Genomic DNA, 18,392 nt, shown 5'->3' with positions numbered 1-18,392 from the left:
TTGCGTATGTTGCCACGTGGGAGTTTGGTGCTGGTTGCTTATATATTTTTGATTTGAGTCAATAACATAGTTTATTGAAAGCAGTTGGCCCTCCAGGTCTGGCTGTTGAATCGAGCTTAACAGTGAACCAGTGTGCCTCAAGTCATTAATCCTCCTGTGAGTTTGAAGGGGGAAAGGAAAGTTAGGGGAAGCAAAGTAGAGGAAGATGCCAGATTGCATGGGCATTATCCCTAAACATGTCCTGCACCGCTGCACGAAAAGATGACATAATCTTTTTATTTCATTTCCATTTCTTTTGAAAAGCTATCAAGATCAAAAAATATTCTTTTGATCTTCCTTAGCAACTTGGTGAAAGACTTGGATGTCTTTCTGAAAATCCTGTAATTCCTCTTAAAGTCATATTGGCCAAACTGTCGCAGCAATTAGAATATGCCACTTCACCATTCTTCTCTTCTTTTCTTCTCCAGGCGCCCCGCAAATCATTCGTCTCCACGGTCCAGCGTCTCAGTTTGAGATGTCTAAAATGTCTCTATAGTCCAGCTACTTGCTCTGCACTCTAGGTAAAGATTGGTACATTTAGATGCAATTATTTTCCAGCATGCTTCTCCACGTTACGTGCTGCTAGCACCGTCTCACGTGATCGTGTCATTAAAAACAATGCTCTGATTTGGTCTTCTAATAGCCAAGATTAGATGAACAATGTCACTGATGTCCGCATTGCTTGAGCATTATTACGCTACTCCAATTCATAAGCAAAAAGGATCCGAATTCATAACCAAGCGTGGGTATTGATGATGTTCGCAGTCGTAGACATTTGCCTCCCCTTAAAAGAGGAGAATAAACATATAACATTAATATTCAGAAACGGTCTAACAATCTAATCTACTAGCTTCTTTGCTTGTACAAGCTTACACACACTAAAAAGTACACGAAATTGATGAGCCCAGCCCCAGCAAGCATCCAATACACGTTGTCCAATCTCGACTCGTTCACATCATCCTGCAACCAGCTGGTCATCCTCTGAACTAAAGCTATCAAACCCGAGCTCAAATAGAACCCAAACCCGGATGCTAACGCAAACATAGCCGTTGCCGTGCTCTTCAGCGTCTCGGGAAACTCCTGGTAGTAGAGAGCCACCTGGCCCGGGAAGTGGAACGCCTCGCCCAAGCCCAGGAGCACCAAAGGCGGCACGAGCCACATCACCCAAATGGGCGCGGGGTCCGACCGCAACGCCCTGAGCCGGCTCGACTCGACCAGGGCCGAGCCGGCGATGGCGACGACGTTGAGGGCGTGGCCGACGGCGATGCGGTGGAGCGGCGACGGCGGGCGGCGGGCGAGGGCGCGCCAGGCCGGGAAGACGGCGCGGTCGAGGAGGGGGAGGGAGAGGGCGGCGGCGGTGAGGACGAAGACGGTGACGGAGCCGGCGGGGAGAAGAGGGCCGCCGGCGGCGGAAGGGAGGAGGTGGCGGTCGGCGGAGAGGGCCTGGAGGGTGGTGAGGGTGGAGTGGGTGGAGATGATGGTGCTCACCGGGAGGGCGGCGGCGACGAGGGGGAGGAGGCGGAGGAGGGACTTGAGGTCTTCCACTTGGTCCACAGTGCATGGAGGACGGCCGGGACAAGAGGTGGAGCCGTCCGTTGGAGTGCCGGCTTTTGGCTCCACTAGTGCAGCACGATTAAGGAATCTATACACAGTTAAATTCAGCTCCACCAATTAGATTGCGGCAAGGACAAGGGTCTACAATACATGCATGCATACATACATATATACATACATGCATGCATAAACTTTATTACTACTTTATGGCGGACTCAAAGATTCAAGCGACAGGCATGGTGATAAATTTAATAGTCTCAAAACTGGAGATAAATCTCAGAAATTGAGAAATTTGAATCAGACCAGGCTCCAGCAGAAACTCCTACTTCCACCGCAAAAAGGACCCAAACCGATTATAGCTTAAAACATGTACAATTAACTAAAATGCTCTGGATATGAACCACCTCAATCTCTAGCATCTAGGTCCCCCCAGGAAAGCGAGGGATCAACGGAAGCAATTGCCTCGTTGGTACTTACAAAGTTGGTACCGGCCATAAATGCTTTACAGGCCCAAGTAGGAAATGTCCCAATCTCTCTGCCATGCACCCCAGCACTAAACACTTTATGACCATCATTGTTTCTGGCTCCACAGCCCATGTGACATGTATCCCATCACAGTACCAGCATCAAGTTCAAGGTGGTCCCCGTTATTTTTTTCTGGCCTGCTGCCCACCTGGCGTGCATAATGGTACCTAAAATTCCCAGCGCCCAGCTCGGACAAACCAGGCCAGGAATCAAGTATGCATCAATGCTTGGAGGACCCATCGGATCACCTGCATTCTTGACTTCTAGTTTGCGTCCTCTAGCAAATTTCACACTAAATTTAGTTCTGGATGCATGCACGCACGCAAGAGAGGAAACCAAAACTCCATACCTGAAACCTGGAGTCAGAGATCGTGGTGCCAACTTAGTATCTCCATCCTCTAGCTTGTAGTAATAACACTGGTCGTCAGATGACTCCCCCATCTTTCTTCTCTCTACTGCCAAGACCACCACGTTCACCAAACCCACAAACGGATTCTCCTTGCGATCGGTGTGCCGATAATAACGCCTGCCTTGGAGGAAAGCGAACAGACAAATGGCAACAATAATGGCGCACAAACCAAAGCCGCAATTCCAGCCCGAGTTATCCTGGATATAGACTATTCCAACCTGGCCCATGATGGCCGAGACGTAGAGGGCCACGAAGTACCAGTTGAAGAAGGTGCCCTGCTCTCTGGGGCTGTCGAACTGGTTGGCCCCCAGTGTGGCCAGGTTGAACCGGGTGCCACCGATTCCTGTGGCCATCAAGGCTGAGGCCATGTATAGGACCACGAGTTGGCCGGGTTTTGGGCCTTGGCAGGTGGCGGTTTGGGTGCATGGAGGTGGCCTCAAGGAGGGAAGTGCTGCAGTTAGCGTGAATAGAAGCATTCCCTGCACCAAATATTTGTTATGCACAACTGAAATAGAGTAATTAATGGAATTCGGATTTACGTCTCAAACTATATCTATGGTTTACCTTTAGTTCAAGAATCGTCGCATCTGAATTTTTAATGGTCTACACTCTCGGATGCGTGTAACGCCTTAGGGATCTTTTAAAAAAAATTAATAATCTCCTCCGCTCAAGAAAGGAGCCTTTTGGAACGGTTCTTTCTATGCTCGGACAAGAAATGTATCCGGTCACCATCATTCCATTATAATATTCGCAAGTCCATTCATCCGCAAATCGACGCACTACTTTTATATCTTACGTCATTGTTTTTTTTTTTTTTTGAGGGAAGAAGAAAGAAGAAAGTTGATTTCAAAGCAACAAAACTCCAAAAGTGGTTTCATTGAGTGAGGGAGCAAAATAAACCCACAATCAAAATCATTCCCACGGCACTCTTGTGAGTTCGTTCCGTATAATTAATTCATCAGATGGGACTCGATTTAGACCTAACCTGATCCAACCCTGGCTAACTCCAAACTAAAAGGGGACAGGTTTAAGACTCCATAAGATTTAGCAAGGAAAACCAATTATTTTGGCTTTGCGGACAAGTCTGCACTGAATGCTGGAAAAGCAGACTAGACTATAAACCGTAGGTAGTGGAATCTGACTCCTTGAACCACGTCCATATCAGAAAATGATGAGAGCGGCCAGGCCCTCGCAATGCTGTGTCGAAGACTGTCTCCATCAATCAGGGTAGCAAACTTTCTAAATCCAGCACCTCAACAGGAGTGCTTTTTTTTTTTTTTCCGGTTGGCAACAACAACAACAGCGAATAGGTGAGATATGGTAACTATGTGTGTGTATTGTTCATCCCCAATGGGATAGCGGCCTCCAATCACTCGCAGAATAAGCCTGAGAGCTCATTCTGTTAATGATAATAAAAAGGCCTGCAGCGCAGGTAAGAAATCCTAAATATTCTGAGAAGCGAAGGGATTCCGAGCAAATTATATAATTAGTCAGGTAGGATGTTATTTTGTATGTTGATTTGTGATGGAGATGAAACAAGAAGTACCAGCAAGCAGGCGACGGAGGCGGTGAAGGCAACAGGGAAGCAGCCGAAGCAGGAGTCGGCGATGATGGCTCCGAGGATGGGGGAAAGGCTGGTGCACCCGTTGACGACGTTAACGATTTGGGTGGCCTCGATGCTCCTTATGTTGAACTGCTGGATCAGGTATACCAGCAGGTTGGACAGCACACCAGACGCCGCCATCGCCACCCCAACGACTCCTCCTTCATGCCCCAAAAAGCATAAAAATAAAATAAAAAAACAAAAAAAAAAATACTACTCAATTAATACTGGCTGCACAGAGAGAGACCTGTGACAAAGGGGAAGGTCCTCCATCCCCCCTTCTCTCCATCTAGGAATGTTGTGAGAGTCTCATCCATTTCCTAGGACCTCCACAGGGGCTTGTCCGCAACACCCACCCTCACCAAGAAGAGGAGGGCTATATTTAGAGATAATGAAGGGCATGTGAAGTATTATATTCCGTAAGTTAGGTACTGCTGACGTCATTGTCCGTGTTTTAGCTATAAGATCCCCAGGCTTTTTTATTCTTAAATATTCGAACATGTTGTTCTGACCATATAGGCCTGGTGGGCTGCGAATTTTTGGCCATCCAACTCCTTGGATTCCATTCGGAAGTCGTTCCAAGAGAAATTCTTTGTACACCGTTCTTTATGGAGAAAAAAAATATACCTTTCATCGGATTACACCACATAGCATAGCTAATAAGAACAAAAATATTTAATATAATTTAATTTTTTTTTCAAAATTTTTTGATCAAAATTTTGTTCCTCTTCTTTTTCACTATTTTGTTACCATGACATCCGATTACATTCTATAGCATCCTCTTACATCCTATATATAATTATCAAAATATTATAAAAATTAATAAAATATCGTAATAATATTATGACATCTCGTTACATTTTACGATATCTTGTTGCATTATATGCCATCTTGTTACATCTTATAAATAATTATTGAGATATCATAAAAATTAATAAAATATTATAATAATATTACAACATCCTGTTGCATCTTATAAATAATTATCGAGATATTATAAAAACTAATAAAATACTATAATAATATTAAAATAAATTATAAAAATCTTTCTTAGAATAAATCGAAATTACAGATACTCTAAGTAGTTTCCAAAACCTATAGTTACATCCTTAACATTTTTGTCAAACCTACAGTCTTAACCCACATTATTAGATAGTTTGTTAGTGTTAATTTGAACCTCATTACTACATCATTATAATTTTTTGAAATAACTAAAATAACCTCGAACAAAAAATTAAAAAAAAAAATGGGGGCTCCCAAATCTCCTGTTCCCATCTGACAATGAACCCCCGTGAGGGCATCGATGATGGTGTAGGAGGAGCTTGAAAACGGTCGTGCATGGGGAGCAACATCCACCTCCAACTCAAAAATCCATCCCTTACCTCCTCTCACGATCTCTATTCGCTCGTCCTCGACCTCCACTCCGCTACCCTCCTTTGCTCTTGCTACTTTGTCGTGTCCTAGCCGAGAATTTTCTGCCTCCACGACTTCTCTCCTCCATCCCCACTGCTAGTGGTTTCAACAACCCTACCACTACCGACATTCTCCTCCACCTCCAACTTGAAGATCCCTCCCTTACCTCCTCTCCCGACCTCCATCCCCCCTTCCTTGACCTCCACCACTGCGCTGCTCTCTTTCGTACCGGCTACTCCACCATCCTCCTCTCTGATCAATGGCTTTGGTGCCATGTCCTTCCCTTAGTCGGCAAAAAACCATCAGGCGTCGTCGGTGAAGAAGTATAAGCGAGCTCTGTCATGGGTGGCAACGAGCATCGCAGTGAAGACCCTACCAATGCTAGTGCCAGTGACGATGTTGAAGTAGTCGGAGATGCGGGCGTTGGCATTGCCGGACTTAGCCTGAAGCGTTTGCCCCAGGAGGATGCCCCACATGCTGCCACCCCCACCTCCGTCAATGCAGAGAATATAGAGGATGCTGTTAGTGGAGTGGGTGCCATAGCCATGGTCCTTTATTTTTGCTCAGTGCATGCGAGGAAAGAAGAGGTTGGGAAGGGGGGTAAGGGGTAAGAAAGGATGGGCCACACCTTCAGCGACGACAGCGACTCCTCTGACACCTTCAATAACAACTACAACAGTGATCACTCCGACAAATTCTCCTCCTCTGCTAGCTCCACCTCCAACGACGGTGCCGCCCTTTATCACCTCCTTATGTCCTACACCGCCGACACTTCAATGAGGTCATCCGCGGCCTCATCTCTGATTTAGAGTTCTCTTCTGCCTCCATTGAAATGCCGCTCTACGTAGCTACGATGCTCTACCTCCTGGCTAAGCACAACCTAGAGAATTGCTTGAAGATCGCCCGTGCTGGCATCGTCCATCCCCTCATCACCCTCCTCTTCCACCGAGACCCCCAACTCCAGGAGCACGATGTTACCATGATCTTCAACCTCTGCCTTTGTGACGAGAACAAGGATCCCATCGCCGCCGCTAGAGCCACCCACCCCCTCGTCCAGAGCATAAGATCGCCATCAGCCGCTTTGATGCGATCCCCCATCTCGTCCACCTCCTCGAGATCGAGGGCCGGCATGGGAACGATGTCTCGACAACGTCCTACTTGCTGTGCTCCACCTAGATCACTTTCCTTTATTAAGTCACGAGAATAATTGAGTCATTTTATAATATTATAATTTTTTAAGCAACGTCATTATATCTAAAAGATGTAAATATAGATTTTTTAAACTATTGGATGAAAGTATAATTAAGACAAATCTTAGGGGGTTTTTGTAATTTATTCATAATATTATGACATCCTATTGTATCCTATGACACCATATTGCATTCTACAAATAATTATCAGAATATCATAAAAATTAACAGAATGCCATAATAATATTATGATATTATGTTGCATCATAAGACATCATATTGTATCTTATAAATAATTATTAAAATATTATAAAAAAGAATAGGATGTTATAATAATATTATGACATCCTATTGCATCTTATCATGTTGCATCCTATAAATAATTATCGGGATGTTATAAAAAAGAATAGGACATCATAATAATATTATAACATTCTGTTGTATTTTAATAAATAATTATCAAAATATTATAAAAATTAATAAGATATCATAAAAATTGAGAACGTCATAATTATATTATATCATTATATTATATTTTATAAAAAAATAATAGGATGATATAATATTATCTGGGATGCTAGAGTATTCAATAGAAAAAAAATTTTGATCAAAGATTTTAAAAAAAATTAAACTACATTAAATGTTATTAATGATACTATATGGTACAATCCGATGAAATGATATTTTTTTTTCCACGGATGTGGAGCACAAGAAATTACTCGTCATTCCAAGCCCCCATCTAACATGACCATAACCGATCTGGTTTCTAACCATGCCATGCGTGATGAAGGCATGATGGAATACAGGCAACAGACGCAACTGATGGGGATCAATTCAGCACCAGTTGTATATGAACTATGGTATACTTGATTTGAATTTTGAACCTTAAACCAGGACAATAACATACAATTTAAGATTAATGAGGTTACAAGTGAATATGCATACATCAGAAGAGATGAACAAGAACACTATAATCCATATCCTCTTCTCAACGAGGTGGATTAAAATAAGATCGTCCAGATTTCAAATCAAATCCAATCCAGTTTCTCACTATCCAATCTCTCTAATCTGTAAGGATCTCCGGACAGCAAAACAAAAGTTAACAGCCACTTTTCTATTAATTTAAATTTAAAAATATAACAAATCAAACCATTAATATAGATGGGGCAAAAAAGTATTTAACAAAGATAATTAACGCAGATAGGATGAGGATGGAAATAAGTTTGTATTTATTTTAAAATATTTTTATTTATCTTATAAAATTTATATTTATTTTGAAATATTTATATTTATTCTAATTCTATCTATTTTAAATTTATTTATATTTATAATAAATAAATTTATATTTATTTTAAATAAATTTTATTTATTTTATCCGAAGTTTATGTTTGTCTTATATCATTTAAGTTCATCGCATTGAGATGGAAAGTGGTTTGTCCCATTATTAATATAGATGGGACGAACCACTTTGCATCTTTTCATAATAAGCACAAGCTATATAGGATAAATATAAATTTTACCTGAATTAAACATAAATCTCCTCAAAATAAATATAAATTTATCTAAAAAAATATAAATAAATCTAAAATAAATAGAACAGAATAAATAAAAATATTTTAAAATAAATATAAATTCTATAGGATAAATAAAAATATATCAAAATAAATATAAATTTGTTTCCAACAACATTCCATCCGTACTTCTACTGTCCTATGTTTTAATATTTTTCTATCCACCAATGTTAATGGCTTGACTTTTTTACATTTTTTCACCTTATCCATATTAATGATTTGACTATTTTATGATTATCCATCTTATCCACATTAATGATCTGATTTTTTATATTTTTTTATCCATTCATATTAATGACTTAATTTTTTTATATTTTTTCATTCCATCTATATTAATTATGTTGCTTTTGTTTATATTTTTCAAAATCTAAATGGATGGAAAAAATAATCGTTAACTTTTTTCTCTATATGGAGATCCATATGGATCAGATGGTGAGAAAGTCGATTGGATTTAGGCTCAAATCTAATTAATAAGAGCAAGATAAACTAGAATAAAGGTGACTAGGTTTGGAGCTAAATCCGATCAAATTTCTCACCATCCAATCCCTTCCAATCCACACGGATGTTCGTGCAATAAAATAAAAATTAATAACCACCTTTCTACTCATTTAGAGTTAAAAAAATATAAGAAAGCCAAGCCATTAATACAGATAAGATAGAAAAAATATAAAAAATAAGTCATTAATGTAGATAGGATGGAGGTGGAATTGAATTTATATTTATTTGAGGGCATGTCTATATATCTTGTAGAGTTTATATTTATTTTAAAATATTTTTATTTATTTTATTACTATTTATTCTAGACTTGATTTATATTTATTCTATTTGAAATGTGTTTATCTTATATAGTTTATGTTTATTGCAAAGAGATAGCAAGTGGCATGTTCCATCCGTATTAATAGTGGAACATGCCACTTTCCATCTTCTAAAAATAAATACAAACCATACGAGGGCAACACAAATTTTGAATCAAATAAACATGAATTCTTTCAAAATAAAATACTTATTTTGCATGTGTATCTTTATAAAATACTTATTTTATATATATTCTCTTATTATATATATATATATACTTATGCCATAATACTTATGCCATTTAAAGCTATTAACGAATTAATAGTTAAAATTAAAATTACTGAAATACCCTTAATGAAAGACCTGTAAAAAGAAATATTTATAACAATATACATGCAAATAGCAACTTTATAGGAATATTTATCTAATTTAATACATTTAAGAGGGTATACACAAAAAAATTAGTTCTACTTTATCTATTTCATCCTAGTTTAATAGCTACACTAATCTAGCGCTTATTTATTAATATTTTCTACAAAAATATTATTCAAGAAAAAGATCGATTCGACAATTAGATAATTAAAAAAAAATAGTATTGGAAAGAAGGAAAGTTTAATTGATCGGATAAGTTTCCAACAAGAGCCATTAACTTATTACCTGCTTTCGAAGTAAAAAATAATTTCATAATTTTAATTTAAATAAATTTAATTTTAACTAATAACATTAAGTAAACTACTATGTCAAAGATATTTATATAAAAATAATATTTTATGAGGGTATATATACAAATATATATCAATTTTGGAAGGATATTTAAAAAAATCCAATATTCCAAAAAGTATTCACATAAAAAATTTAAGAATTTTTTTAAGGGCATATCCTCCTAAACATATGAAATTATATGAATACCCACAAAATTATTTTTTACGAGTTTACACTTATAAATATTTCTTGTTGCATGTGTATCGATTAAGAATATTTCGATCATTTCAATTTTAAACTGCTAATTTCTTACCTGCATTAAATGGCATGAGTATATATACACAAAAAAAAAGAATATATACATAAAATAAATATTTTATGAAGATATATATATATATATATATATATATATATATATATATATATATATATATATATATATCAAATTTGGAAGGATATTCATATAAATTCTAAGAGAGAGTATGTATGCAGAAAATCTTATTCATTTTTATGCTCACTAGATGCAATAAACCTAAAAAATAAATGAATGTCTCGGGATATTTTACACATTATATATCATATTGACCAATGTTGATTTTTATTTTGAGATATAGAATTAATTTTCAGTAGAAACTATTTGGAACCAAATAAGCTCAAGTACATCTCAGCACATGCATAGACATGAAAACTTACCCAATGCCAATTGCGCAGTTTGATTGACTGAAAAACTTGATCATAAAACTCCGAAGAGAACAGCTAATCTGCACCCACGCAAATAAGTCATACTTCTATTACTCACCTTGTATAAGATAGAAAAAACATAATCCTCGTGATCAAAAATTCTCCCGAATAAGACTTTTAAGGACACCAAATTCACATGCGTGTGTAGTCTATCAAAATTACCAAGTGCCAATGGCATGTTTTTTCTTTTCTTTTTCTTTTTTTTTTTTTTTGTGTAATTGCCATAGCATGGCTTTGATTGACTAATCATTTTGCCATGGATCAGAACTCAAGAGAATATGAGTCATATTTCTTTTATCCTAGCAAAAAATAGAAACCTCATCATTCATGCCAACAAAAATTGTCCGAATAAAATTTTCAAAGACACCAAATATCATTGTAGATCTGTTTCAGTATGCTCGATAGATGCTTTGGCTCAAGTATGAGCAATACTATAACCAATACGGCATCATTAACCATATCTCTAATATTTATATCTCTAACAACATGATTCATGAAGCAGCTTCACCATCAATCCAAATTTGTCAAATACCACGACATATACCAAGCATATCAAGTACCGTGCCAGAGGCTTCAACATTTTAACCAACTGCAGCAGCAATTCATACCCTATCTTCATGCGATGCACTGTTTATAAATGAAAATATGCTTCTTTGCATCCAGATTCCTCTTTAAACTAACTTGGCACATCATTTTCTCAATATTCAAACTTCAAACAACCAAAAAATAAACACCCCAATTTTCTCAATGCAAAGCCAGAAAGGCATGATCAGAACTTCAATCATATCATGAAATATTTAGAAAGAATCTGTCACCTTTTATGAATTGGAGAACGGAACACAGGAAAGAACCAGAATGCAGTCGCATTCATGATTTTACGTCCCTGAGGAGCCATCCTTGCATTGATGCAGATTTAATCAACATAACAGGGATTGATATTTTTCACAAAACAAAACCACAAAACAGCTGAGCAAATATGTATACCTTCATACAAACCCAATTGATAAGATGTACAGTCAGAAAAAAAAAAAAAAAGGCAAATAATCAATGTCCATCATAAATTTGAATATATTCAAGCCATGAAGATCTCTGACAAAGTCTAAGACATTGGCTGCTTGTCTCCTCTGAATTCACTGAAAATTATTAAGACAACCTTAGCAAGCAACGCTGAGAAATTGAACTACAATTAGCAGGCCTACATCAAATTACGGTCCACAACAATGTACATGGGAACTCGAGGATATCAAGCACTCAGGCTATTTGCAAACGTTAAAGCAAACATTTAGCCATTTTCTAGCAAGGAAATCTCATTACAGAAATCAAAATTAGAGATCAGGGAGATAGGGCAATAAGAAGAAGAGGATTTTGAGACATAACACCAACACCCTTTGCCTGATTAGAGCCCAGCCATATTTAATTTATAATATCAGTCTGACACTTTCACAAATTGAACGAAGGGGGCAAAGGGGGAGCGTTGAAATTAAGGAAACTGTTTACCTCTTTTACCTAGGTATCAAGATTATTACTGAGAGCCTCCAAGGGTAAGTTGAGATGGGATTAGCTGAGACCTTCTGCAGGGAGGCCTAATGAATATTGTAACATACAAATTTCACATGCAGGCCAGAGGTGTATACACCCAACAGGTAGCAATGCCACTAGCTGCAATGAGAGAGCAGCCTGCTAGTTTGAATTTGACCTTTGTTGGGTAAGATGTGAACATTTTTTGTTTCACCATTGATGGAACTCGCTGATGGCAGGTTATCTTGCTTGGTAGCTGTCATCTGCATAGATGGATATGCAGGCATCAGCAGCACCAGCTGCAAGGAGTATTCTGTAGGGATGAAAAGTCAGGCAGCTAACAGACCCTATTCTCTGAGTGATGAAAGCCGAAGAATATCTGACGGGCTCTCCTTCCAGGCTGAAGACTTCAACAATCTGCTTGGCTGAGCCACTTGCAATAACTGGGGCATAGCGATGAATGGCTAAGGCCGTAAGAGAGCCCCGGTGGGCATTAATAGTGACATATGCCTCATCAGTATGCTTTCTTATATCCAGAAACTGAATGTCTCCTGCTTGAGATGCGCTGACAATCTGCATTGAATGGAATAAAGATGCAAACATACATTATGAAACCTTTGCTACATAGGAGAGACCACAGAGACATTAGATACCATAAAATGCGTACAAAGGATTAGTTGACCTGATATATATTCTCAGATTACCAGAAGCAATATTCCAGGAAAACAATGGAACTATTAACAATTTAAGACACTAGATGCATGAATCTTTCAATTTATGAATGAGTATGAATCACAGAACAGATTAGGCAGAAACTACCATTCTAAACCAGCATAATACGCTATGAAGGACAGATATAATCTGCAAGGCTAGTTGTATCATGAACACAAAATATAAGATCAAATATTTAATTATCTCAGATGCATAAAGAGCAAGGATTAAAAATTGCTGATATTTTCGCTAGCTTTGATGAGGACTGTAGACCTTCAGAAGCTAGCATGACATCATCCATCATCCTCAGATACCTCAAAGCGAGCGGGAAAAAATGCCAACAATTACTACAACAGAAGCAATCTTGACCTCTCTGCATGTGCTTATTTTCAAAGGCAAGCTCAGCAATTTGAAAGCTCAGGTGAAGATTCCCTCTCATGAAAGTGAGACGAATAGGAGAAGAGATAATATGAGTGATATCAATCATCCAACATTTAACCAGATGTGATGCATCCATTCTTCTGTTCTGCACTCCTGATTTATAATTCAATTATTGAGTCATACAAGTGATGCCTTATATACAGAATAAAAAAAAAAATTGTTTCATGGGATGTCAGCTGCTGGCAAGAAGGAACATTAACAATTTTGTCAAGAGAAGAAACGATGAGGTCTAGAACAACCCAAGTGCCTAAATTACTTCCCGCTTCTTTTTCCATCATTAACCACATCCTTTTCATCCCTTATAGGAGATTGCTAGCACCCACACTCCCATTAAAGAAGCTGGAATCCTGACAGTTTGTTACTGGTGAGTCCAATTGCAGTATATGATTAGAGCATGCATCAGATGACCAAAACACCTGCCTTAATTTGCACGTAGCTGAAAAAAGGACTTTTCTCCATGTTCAACTTACAACACCAACCACTTCTCTCTCTTTCTTTCTGTGCATAGTTGAATTTGATGGATAATAACCCTTGAAAACCACAAAAACAGGAGCAGCTTTGGAACAAGCAAAAAACATAGCAACGATAAGCTATGTTTTGTCTAAAGTACTTCAGTAGATCACTACTGAAGCAGGAGGATATTTTTGAACTGGGTGTAACATCACGATTTAATGATTAAAACTTCAAAGTTCAAGACTTTTGTTAATCTGAAAGTAGAAAAGCACTGCACAAAAGCAAGTTGGCAAATATTCTTACCTTTACTGGGTCAAGACCAGGCTGAAAGCCGATCCCAACAACTCTTTCGACTCTTTGAGTATGTGGCCTGGCTGTATAAATGGGCCTGCAACACCAGGCATGACTAACAATCAAACCCAATTCTGGGAACCATGACTTGTGGTTGAAGGAAATTTGGAATAATCTTCCCTCATAAATAAATTGCACGTCTAGTGATCAGTGAGGTTGAAAATAGAACCAACTTTCCAAAATATTTATAGTGGTCTCAGTTCTTTGGGAAAGAATTTCTAAATCTATCACATTAAGAATTTCTAAATCAATTCTTACATTTCACGAGTACGAATATCAAATATCCTGATAGAACCGTTCACAAAACCAACTGCAAATTGACCCCCATGAGCTTGAGAAGCAGACTGCATAAAAGAACAGAAAAATAATCAAGTCATCTAAAATGCAGAGCAGGGGGAAGGGGGGAGGGGGAGGGCGGTGAACAAAATGGGCGAATGCTCTTACCCACACATCTCCAAAATCATGCTTAATTCAAAAAGAAAAGAGAGGGAGAGAGAGAAATTCATCAGTTGATCTGTATATATTAGCTGAGATGAAAAAACACTCACAAGTGCCGATATGCTGCTGTCTGATGATGATGGAATACAGCTAACAAGTTGCTCTTTGTCCAGATCCCAAAGCGCAATAGATGATGCTTCACCAGAAGCATACTGCAACATGAGCAGAAGAGTGGAAAATGCCTGTATAAGAACCTGACGACAAAATTGCAATACCAAAGTCATGTAAGATTATACAAGATTAAAATGAAGTACTACCAAGTAGCCAGACTGCTGTTGCCAGTCCACAACTGCATTCATACTGCGAACACCAGGTTTATGGCCTTGAACTGAAGAAAATGCTGTTACAAGTTTCTGTTTGCCCTTTAGAGTATAATCTTTCCATACGCGAACATTTCCATCACCTGCAATTAACAAGGCATAATCAGAAAAAACTATCAAAATTGAGGCCAGTGCATGTACATGTCTAGGTATTGGATCCTTCCAGTATCTAAGAATTTGTTCTTACAGACCCATTCCAAAGTGTCATAATAACTACCAATTTACCAATTCTAAGTTTCAGGTGCAAGTACATAAGGCAATAACAAAGAGTCCAGGTCACATAGACTACCACTACCAATTGCTCAGTAGTCTTTCCAACAATGATCTTACTTGAAGCAACAAGGAGCAAGCTGTCATCAAGTTCGTTCACAAGGCAGAGCCTAGAAATTCCTCTGTCAGATAAATCATGATTTTCAAAACTGTTCAAAGTTGTAGCTTTCTCATAGTTCCGTACCCTGGGAGATGATACATCACGATTTAGAAAAGACCAGAATGACTGTAATATGTAATAAAACAAGATAAAGGATAAAAGATACTGTATATCAATATCTTGAAGTTAGAAACTTTTGAAATTCTTTGTCATCAAATAACACAAAATATTCTCTTCCAAGTGTCCAGTCGCATTGTGAGTTTTGAACATAAAAACAAAACAAGCTTCAGGGACCAAGCAATAATTAAAAAACAAAAATTAACATTCAAAGACACAGTCTCCAATGTTGAAACCTATCATGGTTTCTATCTAGGCCGATAAATCATTATGTGTTTGTATAGAGAACCCAGCAACATGATAATTTTATCAAACTTGCTAAAATGAACCAATCAAGGCCTGCTAATGGCATATGAAACAAAAGAACAATCAACATAAACCATAAAGAACATCAAAAATTTATACAATTACAAAAATTGGGAAGAATAAAACTTCTCGGTCACGATATGAAATCCTGACTGCTAATATATAAAGCTGACCAATATACCTCACAGTCTACCTAAGTACCGAGAATGTGCATGATCAACTAGTTTAAAGCCAAAACTTCAAAATTTCATCATACTGGCTTCATACAAAAAATGTTTACCGTTTGTGTTAAGCATGTTCATGGTCTCATTTCTATTAACCTAGCAACCAGAACCCAAGTGTCCCTCCAATAACCCTTATTGTAGTGATAAAACAATCTTAATCAGCTCTCAATCATTTCATCCTGAAACAGTGCTACACATGAGCTGCACATGGAAAACCCACTGCTAAAAGTTTTCTTGCAAAGTGAGAAAATAATGCATGCAACAGCCAGCCCCCATCTTTGTAACTTATCTGAACATGACAGCTATTTATGTTCTCTCCAAACACTAGCTATTGTAAGATCAAAGAGTTACCACTGATCAGATTTTAAAGGACCTTGACAGTTTTAACATAATTTTATCCAAAGAATAATTACAATTAAAAGTAATTAACTTAGTATTTTTAAAAAGAAATAAACTTCACTTTTATTCAAATTGATATGAAGTGAAGCTTAACCAAGGGCAACCACAATTTGTTGTATACAATAGATAAATAAGTTGCTCCTCACATACTAAACTCCCATTTTATTATTTCAAATGAAAAAAAAAAAAAGAATTTAAATAGACAATCTACCTCGCTAGCAGTGTTCTGAGGCCTGGTTGGCCAGGTCAACCCATCACCTGCAAAGTATTGCAGGTCAGGTCAAGACAAGGCCCCGAAATAGCTTAAGAACCCATTCAAATTGGTGAACTGGATGGTTCAACAGTTCAAACCATCTGAGTCAAAACAACTTTAGACCCATGTGTCAACCAGTGAAGAAAGTGAAATACGATGCCTTATGCCCTAGCTGCGGTCAATAGCAAAGAAATCTTGACTACTATCTTGATTATTTTCCATTATCATCATCATGATCAACACCAAGATGCTGAGTAGATCATCAAAGTGGTGAAGGGAAGCAAGATGACCAAGGGCCTGAGATCATGGTGGAGATGGAAAGAGACAGTAAGGGGACTCGATATCAATGCTAGCTCGATCCTGGAGTGCGAAGGAGGGCATGTTGAGGGGCTTCACGTGGAAGATGACAAAATGATGCTGAAAGATAGGAGAGTGTTGTTGGGAAGATGGCCATTGGAGTGCTTGACTGCAACAGCCACGGCAAAGCACGAGCAGGCTAAAGGCGGCTCAAAGATGATGGTGATAGATGAGAAGGCTAAGGCTAAAAGAGCTCAAATATGATGGTGAGAGCAGTCAAGAGGACAAAGCTAGTTTGCACCAGGTTAGTTAGAATTATGAGAGAAGATTAGTGATGAAGGTTGCATCAGACAGAAGCTTGAGACAAACAATTATTATAGTTACATTTCTATGAAAACTACCATCAACATGATCAAATAGCATATGCACCAAGTAATGATTCAATAAAATTAGACTTTAATATTTGAGACTATATTTCCACATCCAGTTTCCATGGCAAAGTTTATTGGTACTCAATAACTTGGGTAGTTTCATAGGACAGTTCAAGTATCCTTCCAAAACAATACAGGTATTACCCACCACATAACAAAAACAGCAACAAAATTGATGACAAGGTCAACTGAACTGAAGAGGGAGGGCATACTAGCTGGCAACCAGTTTGGCATAGTACAAGTTTCCAGGGCATATCAAAATAGGGAGAACTGAAGAGGGAGGGGAAAAGGAGAAGGAGAGATGCTTACAATTGGTTGGCGAGGGTGGCAATGCTCGAGCGAACAGGAGAATACCAATGACAAAACCATTGGGGAATGAGGGGGGGGGAGGGGTTGGGTGGCATACCGGTGTCTCGATGAAGCAGGGCAATAGAAGGGGAGAGGGAGGAAGGGTGCGAGGGAGAGGGGAGGAGAGATGCTCACCATTGATTGGTGAGGGCGGCAAGGCCGACACTCAAGCAAATGGGAGGGGAGATGAAACCCTGAGATGAATGGAGGGCTCTGGGGTCTCGATTTAGAGGGTTGGGTTTTTTTTTTTTGTGTTTTGTTGTTTGGGGGGGGGCCATAGGGAGTGGGCAAGAGCTTACCATCAGTTGGCAACAGCGAGGGCAATACTCGACCAAATAGCAGGGGAGACAAAATCCTTGGATGAATGGAAGGGTGATGCTCTAGCTAACGGGAGGCCTCAACCCTTCAATTATGCTGAACCATGGCTGTTTCTATGTTATATGCTAAATCATGCCAGTAACTAACCAATCTAGTTCAGTACAATCTGTATGAGTCGGATCGGCATAGTTTAGCAATCCATGGACGACGGTGATGGAAGTGATAGGGAATAAGGGTGGCAATTGGATCGGATCGGATCATATATAGATCGGATCAATACAGGTCAGGTCAGAAAATCATCAACCCAAACCCGATCTATTTATTAAATGGGTCAAAAATGCAAATCTAAATCCAACCTGTTTATTAAACAGATAACCCAACCCAACCCGTTTAACCTGTTTATTAAATAGGTCAAATTAGGTTAAACAGGCTAAATGGGTTAAACTGGTTAAATAGATCAGAAAAAGATTAAGTAGATTTTAAATAGGTTAAACA

At 38.4% G+C, this 18,392-nt stretch overlaps 2 protein-coding genes across 7 annotated transcripts in view; both read right to left on the bottom strand.

The window, feature by feature from the left end:
* Positions 1-768: 768 nt before the first annotated feature.
* On the bottom strand, positions 769-4,526 carry LOC105045930 (protein NRT1/ PTR FAMILY 2.3). Its single transcript, XM_010924373.4, has 4 exons — positions 4,378-4,526; positions 4,074-4,291; positions 2,468-3,006; positions 769-1,681 (listed from the first exon to the last, which is right to left on the bottom strand). The coding sequence occupies exons 1-4, from the start codon at positions 4,445-4,447 to the stop codon at positions 886-888; spliced, it is 1,623 nt and encodes a 540-aa protein (XP_010922675.1). The 5' UTR covers positions 4,448-4,526; the 3' UTR covers positions 769-885.
* A 7,255-nt stretch (positions 4,527-11,781) lies between these two features.
* LOC105045931 (regulatory-associated protein of TOR 1) overlaps positions 11,782-18,392 on the bottom strand; it is a 33,039-nt gene continuing 26,428 nt past the window's right edge. For all 6 annotated transcript variants that reach the window (XM_010924374.4, XM_029264761.2, XM_019850798.3 and 3 more), the window contains 6 exons: positions 15,165-15,289; positions 14,772-14,917; positions 14,565-14,666; positions 14,275-14,360; positions 13,969-14,053; positions 11,782-12,633 (listed from right to left, as the gene is read on the bottom strand). In XM_010924374.4, the coding sequence (XP_010922676.1) occupies positions 12,301-12,633; positions 13,969-14,053; positions 14,275-14,360; positions 14,565-14,666; positions 14,772-14,917; positions 15,165-15,289 (877 nt within the window). In that variant the 3' untranslated portion in view covers positions 11,782-12,300. The remainder of the gene's footprint in view (positions 12,634-13,968; positions 14,054-14,274; positions 14,361-14,564; positions 14,667-14,771; positions 14,918-15,164; positions 15,290-18,392) is intronic.

The sequence above is a fragment of the Elaeis guineensis genome, chromosome 5 (assembly GCF_000442705.2).
Source record: "Elaeis guineensis isolate ETL-2024a chromosome 5, EG11, whole genome shotgun sequence".
In the NCBI taxonomy this organism is placed as follows: Eukaryota; Viridiplantae; Streptophyta; class Magnoliopsida; order Arecales; family Arecaceae; genus Elaeis; species Elaeis guineensis.
The sequence above is the reverse complement of the archived record's forward strand: the minus strand, read 5'-3'. Positions and strand labels throughout refer to the sequence as shown.